This window comes from Salmo trutta, chromosome 2 (genome assembly GCF_901001165.1).
Source record: "Salmo trutta chromosome 2, fSalTru1.1, whole genome shotgun sequence".
Taxonomy (NCBI): Eukaryota; Metazoa; Chordata; class Actinopteri; order Salmoniformes; family Salmonidae; genus Salmo; species Salmo trutta.
In genome coordinates, this window is record NC_042958.1 from 46,887,372 (window position 1) to 46,910,999 (window position 23,628).

General features: G+C 44.3%; 1 protein-coding gene across 2 annotated transcripts in view; it reads right to left on the bottom strand.

Moving 5' to 3' along the window:
- Window positions 1-246: 246 nt before the first annotated feature.
- Window positions 247-23,628, bottom strand: part of LOC115156053 (canalicular multispecific organic anion transporter 2) — a 71,822-nt gene continuing 48,440 nt past the window's right edge. The window contains exons 8-31 of one of the 2 annotated variants that reach the window (XM_029703272.1): window positions 20,914-21,153; window positions 19,962-20,139; window positions 19,605-19,766; window positions 19,176-19,268; window positions 16,805-17,008; window positions 16,466-16,612; window positions 15,451-15,538; window positions 14,713-14,779; window positions 14,492-14,618; window positions 14,128-14,304; window positions 13,755-13,922; window positions 12,828-13,008; window positions 11,834-11,939; window positions 10,812-10,968; window positions 10,455-10,662; window positions 9,768-10,078; window positions 5,913-6,112; window positions 5,339-5,465; window positions 4,791-4,892; window positions 4,136-4,282; window positions 3,553-3,711; window positions 3,300-3,466; window positions 2,900-3,094; window positions 247-720 (exon numbers count right to left, since the gene is read on the bottom strand). In XM_029703272.1, the coding sequence (XP_029559132.1) occupies window positions 609-720; window positions 2,900-3,094; window positions 3,300-3,466; window positions 3,553-3,711; window positions 4,136-4,282; window positions 4,791-4,892; window positions 5,339-5,465; window positions 5,913-6,112; window positions 9,768-10,078; window positions 10,455-10,662; window positions 10,812-10,968; window positions 11,834-11,939; window positions 12,828-13,008; window positions 13,755-13,922; window positions 14,128-14,304; window positions 14,492-14,618; window positions 14,713-14,779; window positions 15,451-15,538; window positions 16,466-16,612; window positions 16,805-17,008; window positions 19,176-19,268; window positions 19,605-19,766; window positions 19,962-20,139; window positions 20,914-21,153 (3,823 nt within the window). In that variant the 3' untranslated portion in view covers window positions 247-608. Of the gene's footprint in view, window positions 721-2,899; window positions 3,095-3,299; window positions 3,467-3,552; window positions 3,712-4,135; window positions 4,283-4,790; window positions 4,893-5,338; window positions 5,466-5,912; window positions 6,113-9,767; window positions 10,079-10,454; window positions 10,663-10,811; window positions 10,969-11,833; window positions 11,940-12,827; window positions 13,009-13,754; window positions 13,923-14,127; window positions 14,305-14,491; window positions 14,619-14,712; window positions 14,780-15,450; window positions 15,539-16,465; window positions 16,613-16,804; window positions 17,009-19,175; window positions 19,269-19,604; window positions 19,767-19,961; window positions 20,140-20,913; window positions 21,154-23,628 lie in introns of those variants that run through there. The other variant, XM_029703281.1, reaches the window with a different exon arrangement.

The window sequence follows — 23,628 nt, forward strand, 5'->3', positions numbered from 1 at the left end:
CAAATACATATCACCTGAAAATGATTAAATCCAATAAGCATTCAAGTTTATATGGTTTGGAGTTTGAAAATGTGAATAGAAACAATGATAAGATCAGAATACTCACTTGCCTAATAATTGTGCATGCAGTGTACATTGGTTTTCTCCTACATTGCTAACCATGTTGCTGTTGTAGCGTAGGTTATACCAGAGTAGTTAACATGTTTTATGATCATATATAAAAATGAAAACTATCACAGAAACATCTACAAGGCAGTCTTAATTTCTTTAATAAAGGCATTATCATATTTCATATTTTGGTGGTACAGAATTCAAGTTTTTACATACATGGTTCACAAAGGAATCACACATTGAACTGAGCCAACTTCCCCATCAGACATCTGTTAATAATAAAATGTCTAGCTTAAATAACAAAAACAATACGGTACAAAAATAGCTGGATTTATCCTGAAACTCACTCGTCATAAAAGTTTACATTAAAAAGTTTACATTAAAAAGTGTTTTATCCTGGTTTCGCAGTAGACTGCAGCGTATAAAAGGATACATTCACTGGCACTCTGTTTTCTGCCAGAAGGCACAATAGGTTTTATAAATGTGTAGAGGAGAGGCTATTGTGCCAGTCCAGCATCTTTAGCCATGCCATAAAAGATTCCTCTCTTGGATAAAAGTTTTGAAGGAGTGTCAAATTCAGCTACTTGTCCCTTGTCCAACACAAGCACTCTGCAAATAAGAGAAGATGTATTAGTAGAATCTTTCAGAACTTTGTTAGGTCATATATTCTCTCCAGAAACCTAACAAGATACAAAAACAGCATCTTTGATCAAAAGATGTATGTATGTACACTGAACAAATATATAAACACATTTTAAAGTGTTGGTCCTATGTTTCATGAGCTGAAATGAAAAAATCCCAGAAATGTTCCATACGCACAAAAAGCTTATTTCTCTGTTAGTGAGCGTTTCTTCTTTGCCAAGAAAATGTATCAACCTGAAAAATGTGGCATATCAAGAAGCTGATTAAACAGCATGATCATTACACAGGTGCACCTTGTGCTGGGGATAACAAAAGACCACTTTAAAATGTGCAGTTTTGTTGCACAACACAATGCCACAGATGTCTCAAGTTCTGAGGGAGTGTGCAATTGTCATGCTGACTGCAGGAATGTCCACCAGAGCTGTTGCCAGATAATTGAATGTTCATTTCTCTACCATAAGCTGCCTCCAATATCGTTTTAGAGAATTTGGCAGTACGTCCAATTGACCTCACAACCGAGAGTATTTCTGTCTGTAATAAAGCCTTTTTGTGGGAAAAAACTCATTCCGATTGGCTGGGCTTGGCTCACAAGTGGGTGGGCCTGGCTGCCAAGTGGGTGGGCCTATGACCTGCCAGGCCCACCCATGGCTGCACCCCTGTACAGTCATATTAAATCCATAGATTAGGGCCTAATTTATTTATTTCAATTGACTGATTTCCTTATATGAACTGTAACACAGTAAAATCTTTGAAATTGTTGCATGTTGCGTTTAGATTTTTTTGTTTAGTATATGTACGTATGTACAGTGCATTCGGAAAATATTCAGACCCCTTTACTTTTTCCACATTTTGTTACGTTACAGCCATATTCTAAAATTGTTCAGACCCTTTAATCAGTACATTGTTGAAGCAACTTTGGCAGAAATTACAGCCTCGAGTCTTCTTAGGCATGATGCTACAAGCTTGGCACACCTGTATTTGGGGAGTTTCTCCCATTCTTCTCCGCAGATTCTGTTAAACTCTGTCAGATTGGATGGGGAGCATCACTGCACAGCTATTTTCAGGTCTCCTACCAGAGATGTTCGATCAGGTTCAAGTCCAGGCTCTGGCTGGGCCAATCAAAAACATTCAGAGACTTGTCCCAAAGCCACTCCTGCATTGTGTTGGCTGTGTACTTAGGGTTGTTGTCCTGTTGGAAGGTGAACCTTCTCCCCAGTCTGAGGTCATCTGGCCTCTGAAGCAGGTTTTCATGAAGGATCTCTGTACTTTGCTCCGTTCATCTTTCCCTCGATCCTGACTAGTCTCCCAGTCCCTGCCACTGAAAAGCATCCCCACAGCATGATGCTGCCACCACCATGCTTCACCGTAGGGATGGTGCCAGGTTTCCTCCAGACGAGACGCTTGGCATTCAGGCCAAAGAGTTCAATCTTGGTTTCATCAGATCAGAGAATCTTGTTTCTCATGGTCAGAGTCTTTAGGTGACATTTGGCAAACTCCAAGCGGACTGTCATGTGCCTTTTACTGAAGAGTGGCTTCTGTCTGGCCACTCTACCAAAAATGCCTGATTGGTGGAGTGCTGAAGATATGGTTGTCCTTCTGGAAGGTTCTTCCATCTCCACAGAGGAACTCTGGAGCTCTGATCGTCAGAATTTTGCTCACCTCCCTGACCAAGGCCCTTCTCCCCCGATTGCTCAGTTTGGCCGGGCGGCCAGCTCTAGGAAGAGTCTAGGTGGTTCCAAACTTCTTCCTTTAAGAATGATGGAGGCCACTGTGTTCTTCGGGACCTTAAATGCTGCAGATATTTTTTGGTACCCTTCCCCAGATCTGTGCCTTGACACAATCCTGTTACGGAGCTCTACAGACAAATCCTTCAACCTCATGTGTGCCTTTTTACAGATCATGTCCAATCAATTGAATTTACCACAGGTGGACACCAATCAAGTTGAGGATGATCAATGGAAACAGGATGCAAACATTTCTAAACCTGTTTGGGGTATTGTGTGTAGATTGATGAGGATTTTTTTAGAATAAGGCTGTAACATAACAAAATGTGGATAAAGTCAAGGGGTCTGAATACTTTCTGAATGCACTGTATATATGTATGTCCGTCTGTTTGTGTATGCATGTGCAATGTACTGTACATTACCTAGTATAGTCCATGATGGTGTTGAGTCTGTGAGCGATGGTGAAGACGGTGCAGTCCTCAAACTGTGTCCTGATGGTTGACTGGATGAGGTCATCTGTCTCTAGGTCGATGGCTGCTGTAGCTTCATCCAGGATCAGGATCCTCGTCTTCCTCAGTAGAGCCCTGGCTAAACACACCAGCTGCCTCTGGCCCACACTGAACACACACACAAATATATTACATTATTTTCCAGACGAGTAAAATGTGAAAGGTGAATGTGAAAATCCTAATAAAGACATGTTTGTATTCCAAAAGTTGTTAGTTTAGTTTTACTTCCCACCTGAATATACAGGTAAAGGCCTTCTACAGGTGTAAATGTGTCTCAAAACATGCAGCTGTTAAGTGGTTGGGGTTATGTTACCTGAGGTTCTCTCCTCCCTCTGAACACTCCAGCTCCAGTTTAGCCGGCTGGTTGCTGACAAACTTGTTGAGGTGGGACAGTTCCAGAGCTTTCCATACCTCCCCGTCATTGTACTTATCAAAGGGGTCCAGGTTCATCCTCAGACTGCCAGAGAACAGCACTGGTTCCTGGGGACGTAGTGAGGGTAGTGGAGGTGGAGGTGAGGAAGGTGTATGGTGTGTGTGTATGTGTGTGTGTGTGTGTGTGTGTGTACCTGTGGTATGATGGTGAGTTTCGACCTCAGGTCATGCAGCCCTATCTCTGATATCTTGACCCCGTCGATGGTGATCTCTCCCCCTGCCGCCTCCAACAGCCGGAACAGGCACAGTGTCATAGAGGACTTACCAGCCCCAGTACGACCCACGATACCTATCTGTAACACACGCAGGCCAACATAATGAAACCCTCCGGAAAACTGCACGCTCAGCGAGCATTGTAGTTTACCAGTCTCAATTCAAACACTTGTTCCAGATATCTGAGTGCTTGATACACACATCAGCACCTGCTCTGATAAACTAAACAGCATTTTATCTGTGTATAAAATGTGATGGCAGGAGTACAGCGTCCTTTCATGGGGGTACATTCTGTAACAGTGTGTTAAACAACCATTTAACATGTCCCGGGTGGCGTATGAAAGCAATGTTTTTCACCCCCAAAATGAACATTTTCCAGGTGTTTTCACGGTGTCAATTTTCTCCAATGATTTGTGACTGCATTTGAGGCCTTGTTGCGGCATCTATATGCATCGTGTTTAAAATGCATGTTCTCCTCACACCATTTAGGCCTGTGGTTCTCACCTTCTCTCCACCAACGACGCTGAGGGTGAGGTTCTTGAGGACCAGGTCTAGTCCCTCTCTGTACCTCACACTGTAGTCAAGGAACTCTACCTTCCCCTGGGATGGCCAATCAGGGGAAGGCTTCTTGTCTTCCACCTCCCATGGGGCCTTGCAACATACACAAACACAATTATGTGCAACAATACACTTTATATACACTTGCAAATTCTGCCCACATTTCGCAGAGGTTGATAAGAGCCATATTTCAGAAAACACAGTATACTAGAAACTCAATCACATGATCAGTAAAGAAGGGGTTATATTTAGGTAATAATCAATGTAGTCTGAAATGTACAGTACGCTATATAGCCCAGCCGCTCACATCAAAGGGAATCGCTGTACGGTACATAATATCCAAGTTATAGATCTAGTTTCACTTGTGTTAGTCTTTTATGGTTGTGAGTCAGCCAAAAATATAAACACACTTATGAAAAAAAAATATATATATAAATACTATTTACAGAACTCAGGTGGTCATAAGAAACAAACAGTGGGCAACAACACAACATTTCCACTGTCACTTTGCCTTGTACTTCTGAGCGATTAGACCTGGTTCATTGGTTGATTTCCATATGTAATGTCCTACCCTAGTAAGCATTGCGTGTGTGCTCTGTACCTCAATTTTGGTCTCAGAGTACTCCTTGACTCTCTCCACGGCGACGATGTTGCTCTCCAGATCTGACGTCATCCTCACCATCCAGTTCAGTGACATGGTCACCTGTTACCAGGACAACACAGTACTATAGCATGAGTGATGCTTATGGGAGAAAACACAAGCAGTGTCATTAAGCTATCCTACATCATCATACCAGATCTCTTTTAAAACACTGGATTCCATCTCCAACATAGTGTAGCAGATGGGGATCTGTGAAACTCCTCAGACTGAAGAGGCCCCACTTGCAATGCCGGATAGCTAGCTTTTCAGGGGCATGACTGGGTAAGACGCTTCAGGAAGACGGTCACGTGTGTTTGCGAGGCAGTGGTCCTTGGTTCGAGCCTCAATATGAGCCAAATCAGGAGGAAGCTAAACTCGCTAAGCAAGCAGTGTGACGTCATTTACACTAGCACAACAGAATCACAGTGGCAGGCAATGGGCACCATTTCATGGAAATGTGTATCAGACAGTTAGACGGGCAGTAGATCTATGAATGTGTTGTACTGTACCAGTAGAGCGTAGGACACAGAGAGTCCCACCAGTCCAGGGTTGAGATTGTCCTTCCCGATCACAGCAAACAGAGCAGCAAACAGCACGATGCAGTTCCCAATGAACTCTATACGCACCCCTAACCACCTACACACACACACGTGAACACGACACACAGTTAGAGCAGCACTGACACACAGTATGTCTATGCACTGTATCTGTTTATGTAACTACCTCACCATGCAAATATAGGCTATATTCAGGATTAGGGCCACTTATTGTGAAGTGGGACACCAATGTCTTACTGTATGTCATTTGTGATGGAACATGTTAGTCTGTTGAGCTTTCAACATTAGCACCAGTCAGTGGCTATGTTACAATTCTCAAAATCCAAATGGACAAATACTGTCCACTAAATTAATCCGTCATTTTGTAAAGAGAATCCTAGGGCCCTTGGATCCTTACAAAGCCACTTCAGATCAGCAGGAGCCAAAAAAGGGAATGAGGAAAGGAAGTACATTAAGACAATTGGAACACAGCCACTGTCCTCCAGAGTCCATAGTGAACGTACAGTAGGAGAGAGATACCACCTACCTGTTGGCCACTATACCAGGGTAGTAACTCTTTTGGTTCTCATCCACCTTCATGTCACTCATTAGTACAAAGGCATCGTGTCTGCCGTAGGCTCTGATAACACTAGAGCCGGTGATGGTCTCAGAGAAATGGGAGTATATGGGAGATCTGGTGACTGACTCCAGACGCTTTAACTGCCGAGACGTGGCCACATAAAATCTCTAAAGCCGTGGGGAAGAGAGACAAACAGCATTATACAGTATCTAAACAGTGGGGTACACGCTATAACACATATCTAAACAGTGGGGTACAAGCTATAACACATATCTAAACCCTGGAGTACACGCTATAACACATATCTAAACCCTGGAGTACACGCTATAACACATATCTAAACCCTGGAGTACACGCTATAACACATATCTAAACACTGGAGTACACGCTATAACACATATCTAAACCCTGGAGTACACGCTATAACACATATCTAAACCCTGGAGTACACGCTATAACACATATCTAAACCCTGGAGTACACGCTATAACACATATCTAAACCCTGGAGTACACGCTATAACACATATCTAAACCCTGGAGTACATGCTATAACACATATCTAAACCCTGGAGTACACGCTATAACACATATCTAAACACTGGAGTACACGCTATAACACATATCTAAACACTGGAGTACACGCTATAACACATATCTAAACCCTGGAGTACAAGCTATAACACATATCTAAACCCTGGAGTACAAGCTATAACACATATCTAAACACTGGAGTACACGCTATAACACATATCTAAACACTGGAGTACACGCTATAACACATATCTAAACCCTGGAGTACACGCTATAACACATATCTAAACCCTGGAGTACACGCTATAACACATATCTAAACCCTGGAGTACACGCTATAACACATATCTAAACCCTGGAGTACACGCTATAACACATATCTAAACACTGGAGTACACGCTATAACACATATCTAAACCCTGGAGTACACGCTATAACACATATCTAAACCCTGGAGTACAAGCTATAACACATATCTAAACCCTGGAGTACAAGCTATAACACATATCTAAACCCTGGAGTACACGCTATAACACATATCTAAACCCTGGAGTACAAGCTATAACACATATCTAAACCCTGGAGTACAAGCTATAACACATATCTAAACCCTGGAGTACACGCTATAACACATATCTAAACCCTGGAGTACACGCTATAACACATATCTAAACCCTGGAGTACACGCTATAACACATATCTAAACCCTGGAGTACAAGCTATAACACATATCTAAACCCTGGAGTACAAGCTATAACACATATCTAAACCCTGGAGTACACGCTATAACACATATCTAAACCCTGGAGTACACGCTATAACACATATCTAAACCCTGGAGTACACGCTATAACACATATCTAAACCCTGGAGTACACGCTATAACACATATCTAAACCCTGGAGTACACGCTATAACACATATCTAAACCCTGGAGTACACGCTATAACACATATCTAAACCCTGGAGTACACGCTATAACACATATCTAAACCCTGGAGTACACGCTATAACACATATCTAAACCCTGGAGTACACGCTATAACACATATCTAAACCCTGGAGTACACGCTATAACACATATCTAAACCCTGGAGTACAAGCTATAACACATATCTAAACACTGCAGATGCTTTTTCCACCAGGCCCCAAAATTATTCTAAGAAATAAGTATTATTTAATTTCATTATCAAATCAAATTCTAAAGCATTCAGGACTAAACACATTTGATTACAAACTAAAAAGCAACACTTCAACTTCCATTAGTGCTTAAACGCCATCATAATGTTGTAGTGTACGGTTTGGTTTTAAAAAAACACTGTAAATGATTAAGATAAAATAATGTTTTAAGATAAAACTCATTCAAGTAGAACAATTAAAGAATGGCCACAAATAAACCACCAATCCCAGTAAGTAAGTTTTAAAAGACAGGGAGAAGGTCAACAAAAGGCCACGCAGATATAAAGTATGCCATGACAAAAGACCACGCAGATATAAAGTATGCCTTGACAAAAGACTACGCAGATATAAAGTATGCCATGACAAAAGACCACGCAGATATAAAGTATGCCTTGACAAAAGACTACGCAGATATAAAGTATGCCATGACAAAAGACCACGCAGATATAAAGTATGCCTTGACAAAAGACTACGCAGATATAAAGTATGCCATGACAAAAGACCACGCAGATATAAAGTATGCCATGACAAAAGACTACGCAGATATAAAGTATGCCTTGACAAAAGACCACGCAGATATAAAGCATGCCTTGACAAAAGACCACGCAAATATAAAGTATGCCATGACAAAAGACCACGCAGATATAAAGTATGCCATGACAAAAGACCACGCAGATAAAGTATGCCTTGACAAAAGACCACGCAGATATAAAGTATGCCATGACAAAAGACCACGCAGATATAAAGTATGCCTTGACAAAAGACCACGCAAATATAAAGTATGCCATGACAAAAGACCACGCAGATATAAAGTATGCCTTGACAAAAGCAAAAAAAAGACAGGAATCATATGCCGTTGTTCCAGTTAGATAGTAAGCATCTCCAGAGGCACGTGAACACACAGAACCCTGGCTTATATTCAACCGTAAGAACTGCAGTTTCAAATGGTTCACCGGCAGAAATATATCCATTTTCCTACTTCAGGAAACTGCTAGCTACTGGACCACTGGTAAAACAAATGATGACCAAGCATAAGACCCAGTAGCCCTCAGCGAAACATCCAAACCCAGACACAAAGTAAACCGTTTTCACGTCAGGATAATGTAAATCTCTTTACATCTTGTCTATGGAACTGATCAAACGGGTTGAAAGGAGGTGGTTTCTTGAAATGAAAGCATCTCTCTCTCAGCATTCATTCATCTTAACTCAAGTTGGGATTCAGCTAATACTAGGTCTTCACAGCCCACTGGTATGTAGTATTTTGGCACAAGAGGACCCTCATATTAATTTCCTGGGTCAAAGGGTAAAGACACTGTATGGAAACCTGAAGCTAATCAATACCCTGTATAGTTAGACAGGAAACAAACCTCTAACTCCCTATTGTAACTCCCTACCGTTGTGGACAGATACCTGTAGTGTCAAACTGACTACAAGTTGTCTTTCCATTCGTTCACCACCAGAGGGCAGCAGCACACTAGATACAGGCCAAATCTTTTATCCACTTGTTGGTCTTTTGACAAATCCTATCAGATCTTTTCACATCAGATCTTTTTCAGAACTGATCTGATTGATCAAAAGACCAGAATTTTACTGCCTCGGGGCTACTTCATCCAACGCCACTCTATAGTATAAATCACCATTCTCCAGCGTGTCCCTGAGAAGGACGTGAGGTTGTAAAGAACACACAGCAGTATTCTCCGGGTCTCAGCTTGACCACCTCAGTCAACAAACACAACTCAGGAGAACAGAAGCCTCCTTCACTATTCATTACTGTACCGGCTGTTGGTGAATCAACATGGCCCGCTCTGTATGTATGTGTGTGTAGGTAAAGAGAGAGAGGAAGTGAATGCATGGTTAGGGAAGAGGAGACAGGGAGGAGGAGAGAAAACTCAACAGATAACAGGAACACAAAAAGTTGAAAAGAAACAAAAAGCCAAAGTTCAAAGGTCACATAAACTGCTCCACCAATCAGGGCGCTGCATGCTGCATTCAGGAACGTAAGCAACACACTTTGGCAAAAATGTAAAGGAAAAGTATTACTTGACACCATAAACTCCTGTCCTAGAGAGTAGAGCAAGCAACTGTTAGCTCCTCAGAACAGAACCAATACCTGGACAAAGACATATATGAAAGTCAGGGGAGCAATGACCACAGCGAAGATGGGGGTGCTGGCCACTATGACTATCATGGTGGAGAGAGAGGAGAAGAAGGTCCCGAGGAACATGAGAACGGTGGAGGGCAGTGCCTCATCGATGACGTAGATGTCCTTAGAGAATCGGTTGATGACCCTGCCTATGGGGGTGGTGTCAAAGAAAGACTGGGGGGTGTGAAACTTGTTGTCCAGGAGGGCGTAGTGGAGCTTCCTGGCTGCTCCGATGTTCCCCATGGCCAGGGTGAAGGACGAGACCATGACCAGGATGCCTGAGAGGGAGGGAGGGAGGTAGATGAGGGTTGAGGACACAGTGGGTTCTGTATGTGTCCTCCATCCTGAATGCTGAGACCCTTTTCAATGAAATTCAAATCAAGCTTCCAGTGTTACTGAGGGGTAGAGGCCAAAGTCCTCACACAAAACCAACCATTCATAGTTAGTGTCATACAGTCAAAAAGTTAAACATACACAATACCTACAATAACAAAACCTCTCTTTGGGACAAACGACCCAAACACCATGAACAAATGTAACCACGTTCTAATCGCTATAAATATTGAATTGTAGAGATACTTTCTTCACCATTGACGTCATCTTAGGGTGGACAGGTATTCTTATCCTAAGGTAATGAACAGCAGGTCTCCTCACCTTGTGTTATGCCCAGAGCAGCATACACCCCCACCCTCATGCTGACATTCTCCTGAGTCATGTTCTGAGCCGCGTCATTGGTCCACTGGCTCAGCCAGATGTTGGCTCCGATGGCAGCAGCGTTCTGACAGCCGTACAGGAAACAGATGCAGAGGGTCAGCAGAGGTCCTACTGCCTTGACGTACTCCCAGAACACCTTGCTCTTCACCTGACGAGAGAGGTTAATAAAAGGTCAGGGTTAAGAGGGTAGAGGTCAGAGGTTGTACTGTCTAGGAATACACCTGGAGGTAGGAGAGGGTAGAAGTCCACACCCTCAACCAGGTTTACTAAACAATGTATCTCCATATCTCTACTCACCCTGCCTGTCTCAGTGGTCTCTGCCTGGATGAGTTTCTCCACCTTGGGTAGTTTCTTCTCTGGGTCAGGCTCAGCGTGCTTCCTCTCGCTGCACAGACGTCTCCGGACAGACTTGCTCCTTGGGTTCTCCAGGTCCCCTGAGATGACGCTGATCTGCCTGCAGGAAGGGAGGAAGTGATTGATTGGTCAATCAATCGTTATGTGTATCGTACTTTTCAAAAGTAAATTTCTCGCAAAATGCTTGACAGCAACTAAAGTCTAAAACCACATAGAATACAGCAGTTGTCTATCACAGAGGGGGTTAAACATACCGAAGCCCCTTCAGGATTTTGAGATTCTGTGGTCTACAATTTTTTGTCAAAATCAACAATTCCCTGCATATTATGCCAGGGTTTGCAAATTTGACAAATCTCTGCACTATTACCAGATAAAAGTAAAATCATTGCAATATTATCGCATATAACCGTCCGATCAACCCCCTACAAAAACATGGCTCGCAATTTTGACCAAAAACAGATTTTTTTGTGCATAAAATTATTCAATCAAGCAACATGTCAACAAACATTTCCCCCCTTCAGTGCATTTATGTGACAAATATGACAAAATCGGAATTGCTGCAGCAAAATCAAGCATTTTGGACTGCAACTATCACACAAAAACATGACGGAATCCCGGAGGGACTGTCTTATGAACTGTTAGAGGCTTATGAGTGCCTTATGAACTGTTACAGAGGCTTATGAGATCCTTATGAACTGTTACAGAGGCTTATGAGTGCCTTATGAACTGTTACAGAGGCTTATGAGTGCCTTATGAACTGTTACAGGGGCTTATGAGTCCCTTATGAACAGTTACAGAGGCTTATGAGTACCTTATGAACAGTTACAGAGGCTTATAGTGCTTTATGAACTGTTACAGAGGCTTATGAGTACCTTATGAACAGTTACAGAAGCTTATAGTCCCTTATGAACTGTTACAGAGACTTATGAGTACCTTATGAAGTGTTATAGAGGCTTATACTGTACCTTATGAACTTCCTCTTTACCTCGACCACTGGTTCACTGTCCACCATGTCTGTATGGTTGCTAAGGACGTCATCAGGGAAGTCCTCTTCTTCATCAATCAAAGCCACTGTGGGGTGTTGAGTCACAGGGTTACCGTGGTAATTATGGAGCAGGTGTACACACCCCTACAGGTGTAGGGCATGGGCGGGCAACTCTCCTCCTAGAGAGCTACTGGGTTTTGTTCCAACCCTACTATAACAAACCTGAATAATCTAATCAGCTCCTGACTAGGACCTTGATTAGCAGAATTAGATGTATTAGAGCAGGGCTGGAGCAAAACCCAGTAGCTTGCACACCCAGTTGCCTTCCAGGACAAATATTGATAGGCACTGGTATAGGGTGAACAGTAGAACCCCAAGGGCAGAAACAGCAATAGTATCTGTTTTTCTGCTTTAGATATCTCTCCAAGGGCAGAAACAGCAATAGTATCTGTTTTAGATATCTCTCCCAGGGCAGAAACAGCAATAGTATCTGATTTTCTGCTTTAGATATCTCTCCAAGGGCAGAAACAGCAATAGTATCTGTTTTAGATATCTCTCCAAGGGCAGAAACAGCAATAGTATCTGTTTTTCTGCTTTAGATATCTCTCCAAGGGCAGAAACAACAATAGTATCTATTTTAGATATCTATCCCAGGGCAGAAACAGCAATAGTATCTGATTTTCTGCTTTTGATATCTCTCCAAGGGCAGAAACAGCAATAGTATCTGTTTTTCTGCTTTAGATATCTCTCCAAGGGCAGAAACAGCAATAGTATGTTTTTCTGCTTTAGTCCTCAAATATAAATCTGGACCTTGAAGACCCCACTGCTTTCCTTAAATTCTTCCCTTATAATCAGGGACTGACTGGAAACCAGGTGGGTGCAAATAATAACCAGGTGGAACAGAAAATCAGCAGTGCTACGGACCTCAGAGAGTAAGTTCTGAATCTCTCTGCTATAGTAACAGGTCGTTGTACCTGTTGCCTCGTCCTCTATGATGTCCTCCAGGGAATAGTTTCTGAGGAACTCAGCGAAAGCTCCATTCTGTTGGAGCAGCTCCTGGTATGAGCCCATCTCCGACACCCTGCCCTCCACCATCACCATTATGTTGTCCACCTGCGGCAGGAAGCTGATGCCGTGTGTCACCAAGATACGCGTCTGGGGTAAATGAAAAGAGGCTCTCATTAAGGCTGGGAATTGCCATGGACCTCACGATACGATATTATCCGTATTCTTAGGTGGCGATACAATATGTATTGCCATTCGATACTGCGATTTTATTGCAAATAGACGTTCCAAACATATTGCTCAAAATGTATCTGCTGCAGAGAGACAAGAGAACATGAGAAAATTTGTTTTGATCAGTCAGGGAAATTAAAGTGCTGAAAACATGTTGGCATGTTTGACTTAGAGACAAATATCAATAACATATTGCAATATGTAATACACATACTGAATTTACACACCCAAGTGTTGCACATTCCAACCAGCTTCTGTGCTGAAGTTTCTTATCAGCACAACAAAGTCATAGATATGCTACTAAACCAACCAGCAGACAGGATGGAACACAACACACCACAAATAAAAGTGACTACTTCCTCTATTGTAGTTGAGGACTCTTCAAATGAGTTTTACTATCTGAACTAGACAGAATATAACTTATGTACTTGTCAGTTGTAGGAGATTGCCACTTTTGTCCATTCTAACATGGCTATGTAGTGACTGACCACCGAAGATTGTTGATAAAGTACAAGACATCTGACTGGTCTCGATCTCATACCACCGAAAATTGTTGATAAAGGACAAAATATTGAACCAGTCCATTTCTCTCTGCTACCCCTCAGAATGTGTCTCTCTTCTTCTGTAGTGTATGGAGAACAGAGCAGATTGACTACTCTCCTCACCTTGCCCTGCAGCGCCCCCTCTGGGCCAATGACGTGGTCGAAGATGTGTTTGGCCACGTGGGAGTCCACGGCAGACAGAGGGTCATCCAGCAGGTAGACATCTGCCTCGTTGTACAGAGCTCTGGCCAGACTCACCCTCTGTCTCTGGCCACCAGACAGGTTGATACCCTGAGGGAAGGAGGGACAGATAGACAGAGAGAAATCACTAGAAAGCTAGCAATAACAAGCAAATCACTGATCTCAAAAGTAATTGCTTTGAGACTCGAAGACCCAAGTTAACTCGCAGAGCTAATGCCTAAGCTTTAGTTCAGTGGGCTAACATGGCCTTTAGCTCCAAAAACAACCCATGTTAGATTCTATCCCATCTCCCTACCTTCTCTCCAATCTCAGTCAGGTCTCCTCCAGGTAGTACTTCCAGGTCAGGGGTCAGGGCGCAAGCCTCCAGACAAGAGCGGTACTTCTGCTCGTTGTAGGCCTTGCCAAATAGAATGTTGTCTCTCAGAGTGGCGTTCTGGATCCAGGCCTGCTGGGGGACGTAGGCCACTGAACCCTGGAGGAGAGGAGTGAAGGAACTCAGTACAGATGAAAACTACAACTAGACCCTAAAAATGTATAGACTCTAACAATCAATTTAAACCCCAACTCCTAACAATCAATCAGTCAATCAATCGTTCAATCATTCAAATAATTGACCCACCAATCTTCAGTTAGTATAACTGAATTGAGTGCAGACGTACCCGTATGGAGATGTGTCCCTCCAGTTTCTCCATCTCTCCCAGTAGCGCTGACACCAGAGAAGACTTCCCACAGCCTACATGTCCTACCACCGCTAGCAGAGAGCGCTGCGGCACCATCAGGTTTATACTGCGGACAAACACACACCAAGGCACATCAGTAAAGTGCATTCGTTCCCTTAAATGGTTATTTGTCCTTTTCATGATACAACTCGCTAACTTACTTGTGCAGAGCAGGAGGATCTTGTTTTGCCCAGGTGAACTTTCCATTGACAACAGTCACTGAGCTATCTGAAGGGGAGAACACAGTGTAAGAATGAAAGGCAGTTAGGAAAACACCAATCATGACACAGCATTACCAAACTGGACACTTAGAAGCATACATTCGAAAGGTCTCAGAGCCAAGAAGGAAAAGCCATGACTATACACTGTGGAATCCCTGTGTGTCCAATTCCCTTAAGTCACCTCAAGGTAGAGTCCAAAATGTTTATATTACAAAAGCCAAGAGTAATGACTACAGTATGCAGAACCAAAATGTATTACAACCCCCCCCCCCATTGTTACTTATTGAAAACTCAATCGTCTACAATAATGGCAGACGGGAACCATGGCAACGGCCAATGTCAGCATGACTTATCAGAAACATAGACCATTAGAATGACTCAACAGACCATTAGAATGACTCAACAGAACATTAGAATGACTCAATAGACCATTAGAATGACTCAACAGACCATTAGAATGACTCAACAGACCATTAGAATGACAACAGAAACAGACCATTAGATTGCCTCAGAGGCCCTGTCCCACTAACTTTCCTCTATCCTATCCCTTCATGTCAGTGAAAAGCCTATGGCCTATCAGAACAGCCTAGGGAGCGAAATGGAACCAGCCCAGCCAAGTTTCATCTGGTTTCTTGGTCAGCTTGGGCTGGTTCCTTGGTCAGCCGCATCCATGTTTACCTGTGGCAGTGTTATTCCTGTCCACAGACTCTGGGTCCAGCTCTTCATGACTCAGGAAGTCCTGGATACGCTTCAGAGACACGCTGGCCTGATGAGAAGCTACAGAGTCAACACAATACACACGCACAGGAGGAGTGACAGAATGGGTAAGAGGAGGAGCAGAGTGAGAGGAGGAGGAGGAGCAGAGTGAGAGGAGGAGGAGGAGCAGAGTGAGAGGAGGAGGAGGAGCAGAGTGAGGAGGAGGAGCAGAGTGAGAGGAGGAGGAGGAGCAGAGTGAGAGGAGGAGGAGGAGCAGAGTGAGAGGAGGAGCAGAGTGAGAGGAGGAGCAGAGTGAGAGGAGGAGGAGGAGCAGAGTGAGAGGAGGAGGAGGAGCAGAGTGAGAGGAGGAGGAGGAGCAGAGTGAGAGGAGGAGGAGGAGCAGAGGAGGAGGAGGAGGAGCAGAGTGAGAGGAGGAGGAGAGTGAGAGGAGGAGGAGGAGAAGAGTGAGAGGAGGAGGAGGAGCAGAGTGAGAGGAGGAGCAGAGTGAGGAGGAGGAGCAGAGTGAGGAGGAGGAGCAGAGTGAGAGGAGGAGGAGGAGCAGAGTGAGAGGAGGAGGAGGAGCAGAGTGAGGAGGAGGAGCAGAGTGAGAGGAGGAGGAGGAGCAGAGTGAGAGGAGGAGGAGGAGCAGAGTGAGAGGAGAAGGAGGAGCAGAGTGAGAGGAGGAGGAGGAGCAGAGTGAGAGGAGGAGGAGGAGCAGAGTGAGAGGAGGAGCGGAGTGAGGAGGAGGAGGAGAAGAGTGAGAGGAGGAGCAGAGTGAGGAGGAGAGTGAGAGGAGGAGCAGAGTGAGGAGGAGGAGAAGAGTGAGAGGAGGAGCAGAGTGAGGAGGAGGAGGAGAAGAGTGAGGAGGAGGAGGAGGAGAGTGATAGGAGGAGGAGGAGCAGAGTGAGGAGGAGGAGGGGAGTGAGAGGAGGAGCAGAGTGAGGAGGAGGAGCAGAGTGAGGAGGAGGAGGAGAGTGATAGGAGGAGGAGAGCCTACCTGTACAACGCTACTGATGACTTGGGGCAGCATATTGAGAGGGAACCGTAAGATATTAAACAGAGACAAAGACACAAAGGCTTTCTCCGCATCTAAAATGTTATTTTTATCCACTGTCACGTACACTGCAAACGTCATCAAGGCAACCTGAGGAGACATTAAGAAAAAAAAGCATGGAAGTAGATCCTCTGGGCAGCTCATGGGTCTACACTACAGCTGTCAGCGTGTACTCACTCCATCTAAAACAGCTATTAGTATATAATATTACGAGGAGTTGACCTTCCTTATACAAAAATGGTATATAGTGTACAACAAGGATAATATAGATGCTGTGTGTACTAGGAATGGTGCGCTGGTCCAGGCCATGGTAGACAGAGCACCAAGGTAGGCCGTCTTGCGGAGAACATTGAGCTCTTTCTGTCTGATCTCCAGAACCTTGTCTTTAAAGGAGTTCTCCCAGGCGTACAGCTTCAACACTTTGATCCCGTTCAGAATCTCGTTCATCAGTTTGATACGAGTGTCCTTGTATTGCATCTGCTCCACCTGAGAGAAAATGAGGGGCATGGAGGGGGGTAGAGGGGGAGAGAGGGGGGGTAGAGGGGGAGAGAGAGAGGGGGAGAGAGAGAGGGTAGAGGGGGAGAGAGAGAGGGTAGAGGGGCAGAGAGAGAGAGAGAGAGAGAGAGAGAGAGAGAGGGGGGGGGGGGGGGGGTAGAGGGGGAGAGAGAGGGGGGGTGGGGGGGAGAGAGATGGGGGAAGAAGGAGAGAGTGTATTTGTATTTATTTTGATCCCCATTAGTTCCTGCCAAGGCAGCAACTACTCTTCCTGGGGTTTATAATGAATCCCCATTAGTTCCTGCCAAGGCAGCAGCTACTCTTCCTGGGGTTTGTTAGGGATCCCCATTAGTTCCTGCCAAGGCAGCAGCTACTCTTCCTGGGGTTTATAATGGATCCCCATTAGTTCCTGCCAAGGCAGCAGCTACTCTTCCTGGGCTACAGCAACATTAATTAAGGTAGTTATATACAATTTAAAATATTACATTTCATAACACTTTTCACAACACATTTAGTGTCCCTCAGGCCACTACTCTACTACCACATATATACAATGCAACATCCATGTGTACGTGTGTAGAGTGCATGTCTTATCATGTGTGTGTGTGTGTCTGTGTCTGTGCCTGTGTCTGTGCCTGTGTCTGTGCCTGTGTCTGTGCCTGTGCGTGTGCGCCTGTGTGTGTGTGTGTGTCTGTGTGTGTGTGTGTCTGTGTGTGTGTGTGTGTGCCTCTTCACAGTCCCAGCTGTTCCATAAGGTGCATTTTGATCTGTTTTTTAGTAAAATCTGATTCGACTGCTTGCATCAGTTACCTGATGTGGAATAGAGTTCCATGTAGTCATGGCTCTATGTAATACTGTGCACCTCCCATAGTCTGTTCTTGACTTGGGGATTGTGAAGTGACCTCTGGTGGCATGTCTTGTGGTGTATGCATGGGTGTCCAAGTAGTTTAAACAGACACCACGGTGCATTCAGCATGACAACACTTCTTACAAAAACAAGTAGTGATGAAGTCGATCTCTCCTCCATTTTGAGTCATGAGAGGTTTACATGCATATTATTAATGTCAGCTCTCCCTGTACATTTCAGGGCCAGTCTTGCTGCCCTGTTCTGTAATATTCCACTTTGTGGCACCTGACCACACAACTGAGCAGTAGTTCAGGTGTGACAAAACTAGGGCCTGTAGAACCTGCCTTGTTGATAGTGTTGTTAAGAAGGCAGAGTAGCGCTTTATTATGAACAGACTTTTCCCCATCCTAGCTACTGTTGTATCAATATGTGTTGACAATGACAGTTTACAATCCAGGATTACTCCAAGCAGTTTAGTCTCCTCAAGTTCCACATTATTAATACAAGATTTAGTTGAGGTTTAGGGTTTAGTGAATGATTTTTCCCAAATACAATGCTTTTAGTTTTTTAAATATTTAGGACTAATGTATTCCTTGCCAACCATTCTGAAACTAACTGGAGCTCTCTGTTAAGGGTGGCAGTGATTTCACTCGCTATAGTAGCTGACATATATAGTGTTGAGTCATCCACATACATAGACACATTGGCTCAAAGCCTGTGGCATATAATTAGTAAAGATTGAAAAGGTAAGGGGCCTAGGCAGCTGCCCTGGGGAATGCCTGATTCTACCTAGATTATGATAGAGAGGCTTCCATTAAAGAACATCCTCTGTGTTGTTAGACAGGTAACTCTTTATCCACAATATAGCAGGGGGTGTAAAGCCATAACACATACGTTTTCCAGCAGCAGTCTACGATTGTATCTGGTCAAACACCATTTTTTCCCCAAAAAAGATTACTTAGCATTGGTAACAGGCTGATTGGTCAGATCTTTGAGCCAGTAAAGTGGGATTTACTATTCTTGGGAAGCGGAATTATTTTTTGCTTCTCTCCAGGCCTTAGGGCACATACTTTCTAGTTTGAAGCACAATAGTACAAACTCCCAGCAGATCTATACAGGGCTTTGTTGTTGGACCCTTAGCATTTCTGTGGTAAAAAGTTGGGCACATGTTTCTACTTTGACCCTTAGATTAAACAACCAACTTATTTTCGATGAGACTTTATCATCTTTAATAACAATCATCATCACCACTACTTCAACTCCTTGTCCCCAACGATAAGCCCTCAGAGCAGCAGAGGGAGCTATGTATACCTGGTAGGCTCGTGTCCTCACAGCGATGGCAGCATTTAAAGGGATCAGGAGGATCATCACAGCAACACCAGCCAGCACTGATGGACCCAGGTTCTACAACACAGAGACAAGGCATGACCAATCAACACAGAGACAAGGCATGACCAATCAACACAGAGATAAGGCATGACCAATCAACACAGAGACAAGGCATGACCAATCAACACAGAAACAAATCATGACCAACCAACACAGAAACAAGGCACGACCAATCAACACAGAGACAAGGCATGATCAATCAACACAACAGAGATGGACCCTGGTTCAACAATACAGACAGACCAGGCATGACTAATCAACACAGATGTCATTAGATCTACTTCCCCTGCAGCGTACTAGTTATTCTATGGCGGACTAATAAACCCACCTCCATGGTAAGAAGCCACCCACCTGCCACAGGAAGTATAGTGCCAGTATGATCTGAAGTGGGGCGGACCACAGCATGTTGAGAAAGGTGGTGAGATCCATGAAGCGCTGAGCGTCCACTGACATCAGGTTGACTATCTCTCCCACTGTAGATGTACGCTTGGCCGCGTTCGTGATGATCAGAGACTAGGGGGAGAGAGCAGAGAGCAGAGAAATAGAGAGATAGAGACAGAAGAGAAAGAGATTCAGTACTCTCGCCACTGTAGTGAATGTGTGTGTGTTTGCGTGAATACATGCATATGGGTATGTGCGTGCATGCTTCTGCGTGTGTGTGTGTGTGTGCATGCCTCTGTGTGTGTGCATGCTTCTGCCTGTGTGTACCTTCCTGTAGATAGCTCCTATGATGGAGGTGCGGAGCCTCATCCCGGTAACAAAGCAGTACTGGAAGTGTTGGTGCAGGATGAGGGTCTGGAGGAAGGCTGTGAAGAACATGAGGAATGCCAGGGCATAACCCCACCAGGTGGGAGCTTCCTTCTGCTTCGTGAACAAGATCAATAAACTAGAGAGAGAGATCAAATGGAAATAAATTGAAATGTATTATTACTGTTAAGAAAATGTCTTGCAGCATAACATACTGAATATATAGAAATAATATGTGATCTGTAAGTACAATGAGCAAAGGGCAAGCCCTAGAATGAAGGACATAAAACTAGCAAAGGGAGGAGAAGTTTTTCCATAACGAGCTAACCACCATGACACCTATGTGGTTTATGGAAAGATATGATCTACCTAACAATCTATCACGGTCTCTTCTCTCCAGGAAATACATCCTTAATAAACCCCCTCTTTACGACAAAGAGGGAGTTTATGATTTCACAGAAAAGCGGCCATCATTCAAATACACACCCAGTCACGATAGCCTACACCGGGAAGACATTTACACGTTGGCTTTGCATCACATACAAATAAGACCATAAGAACGAATACCATGCAAAGCTTACATTTTAGAGAAAATGAGAGACCACGATAGATTGTTAGGTAGATCATTTGCTTCCAAAAACCACATAGGTAAATACTGTCCAGGTACTTGTAAACACTGAGGTCGTGAGAGGAACAATGTTGTCTTTTCACCCTGTAAAGCTACAAGGAAACAAATGCTCCTATGATGGGTCTGATAGAGAAACTACAGCAGTTATATTAAAATATCTCACAGATCTTTATCTTTACTCAGAACTTCAAATTGTATTCAGGCCACGTTCAGTGTGTTCATCTTGACATATAAGCTTCAAACAGCTTCATAAGGGGTTATAATGCTTCGTAGTGCTCTACTTACCTGAGGAGCTGTGGGTTGACGAAGGTGATGAGGTCCTGTAGGAGTTTAAAGGCAGATCCGATGAGGAAGTAGGGTCCAAAAGCCTTGATGAGGGAGCGGAGGAACGAGGGCTTTTTGTGGGTTTTCGTTTTGGACAGCAACACCTCCACCTCCTCAGGACTGTTCTCCCCCCCTACGTGGTTGGACTCTCTCGCTGGCGGAGGCTTGGAGTACAGAGCCTGGGTGGACCGGTCCTCAGCACTGTGGAGAAAATGTGAGGAAATTAGTTTCCAGTAGAAGAAGCATTCATCAAATTCAACTTTTTCCTTGAAGTTAGCAGATATATTGTATATGTTTGTGTGCTTTTCTCCCAGAGATCTGAATGTGGAGGGGTTAGATTTCAACAGGGGATTAATCAATGAAACACAACCCTCGGTCACACCCCCAATTACAGGCTTAGGCCTCTTCTTCATATAACTTTACTGGTCCTTCTGTTTACAGAAGGTAAACCAGACAGAACTTGGCAGGGAAACTGAAAAGAAAAAAGAAAGAAAGGGAAAGAAGGGAAGGGAAAGAAGGGAAGGGAAAGAAGGGAAAGAAGGAAGGAAGGAAGGAAGGGAAAGAAGGAAAGAAGGAAGGAAGGGGGGGAAGGGAAAGAAGGAAGGAAGGAAGGAAGGGAAAGAAGGAAAGAAGGAAGGAAGGGGGGGGAAGGGAAAGAAGGAAGGGGAGGAAGGGAAGGGAAGGGATAGAAGGGAGGAAGGAAGGAAACGAGGAAGGAAAGGAGGGTGGGTGGGAAGGAAGGAAGGAAGGAAAGAAGGAAGGAAGGAAAGAAGGAAGGAAGGGAAAGAAGGAAGGGGAGGAAGGGAAGGGATAGAAGGGAGGAAGGAAAGGTTTACTGCAGCATACTGTAAATTATGATGCATTGTGGTAAAATGTGGGTGGGGAAATAATTGCACTATTTTCAATGGTACTGTAATTTCACCCCTCAATCTTTGGAGCGCTAAAAACCTTTTGAACACAAATGGGGGCATGGTTTGTTGTTTGAGAGAATGTGTGGAACAACAGAGGTTGGAGTTCAGCAGACAAGCTGGTGTTAAGTGATTTTGGACCAGAGATTTACATTTGAGTAATTTAGCAGACACTCTTATCCAGAGCGTCTGCTAAATGCATTCATCTTAAGATAGTTATGTACGACAACCATCTCACAGTCGTCATAACTAAACATTTGTCAATGCAGCCAGCTGCAAAGTCAGTGATATTAAGATACAATGTAAGTACAATGGAACTGTGGGGCCCATGGCTGTGTGGCCTTCACAAGCTGAAGCAATGGAACTGTGGGGCCCATGGCTGTGTGGCCTTCACAAGCTGAAGCAATGGAACTGTGGGGCCCATGGCTGTGGGGCCTTCACAAGCTGAAGCAATGGAACTGTGGGGCCCATGGCTGTGTGGCCTTCACAAGCTGAAGCAATGGAACTGTGGGGCTCATGGCTGTGTGGCCTGCACAAGCTGAAGCAATGGAACTGTGGGGCCCATGGCTGTGTGGCCTTCACAAGCTGAAGCAATGGAACTGTGGGGCCCATGGCTGTGTGGCCTTCACAAGCTGAAGCAATGGAACTGTGGGGCCCATGGCTGTGGGGCCTTCACAAGCTGAAGCAATGGAACTGTGGGGCCCATGGCTGTGTGGCCTTCACAAGCTGAAGCAATGGAACTGTGGGGCCCATGGCTGTGTGGCCTTCACAAGCTGAAGCAATGGAACTGTGGGGCCCATGGCTGTGGGGCCTTCACAAGCTGAAGCAATGGAACTGTGGGGCCCATGGCTGTGTGGCCTTCACAAGCTGAAGCAATGGAACTGTGGGGCCCATGGCTGTGTGGCCTTCACAAGCTGAAGCAATGGAACTGTGGGGCCCATGGCTGTGTGGCCTTCACAAGCTGAAGCAATGGAACTGTGGGGCCTATGGCTGTGGCATTGACAACCTGAAGCAGAAAGTTGTTTTGGGCTAAATGTTTGTGCTCTAGCAAGTTCATTTGACAAGCTTTCTGGATAAAGGTTTATGTGGTAGCCAACTGCTTGCTTTTGATAAGTTAAAAGGGAGACAATTTATATTTTCACTTTGAGAAAAACATAAATCCAATAAATTATTAAGATGGTAGGATTGAAATGTTTTATAAAAAATGGCAGAGAGAAAGCAGGTAGTTTCTGTTTAGAGCAGAAAGACAGTTTAATCTGGCTACCAGCCGGGGTCTGACAGCCAGACTTTCACTCCACTGCTTTCCAGGCAAGTTCCAGTCTTTTTCATTCACTGCAGCAGCCTGTTGGAAAGCAAGATGTGAACACTGCACCAATGTTCTATATTTCTTACTGATCTGTACTGTGAATGAATTCTCAGTCTTTGATACTAGCATGCCCACTAAGCATTTGACGTCCTTCAGGCGTTTTTCTTTGGAGGGGGGATCCTCAGTCTTTGTTTTGGTGAGGTCCGGACCGGAGTAGATTGGAGTGGATTTAACAAGTGACATCAATAAGGGATCATAGCTTTCCCCTGGATTCACCTGGTCAGTCTACGTCATGGAAAGAGCAGGTGTTCCTAATGTTTAGTATACTCAGTGTAAATCAATCACAGGAGGTTGGTGGCACCTTAATTGGGGAGGACGGGCTCGTGGAAATGGCTGGAGTGGAATAGTATCAAATACATCAAACAAATGGGTTGATGCCATTCCATTAGTTCCATTCCAGCC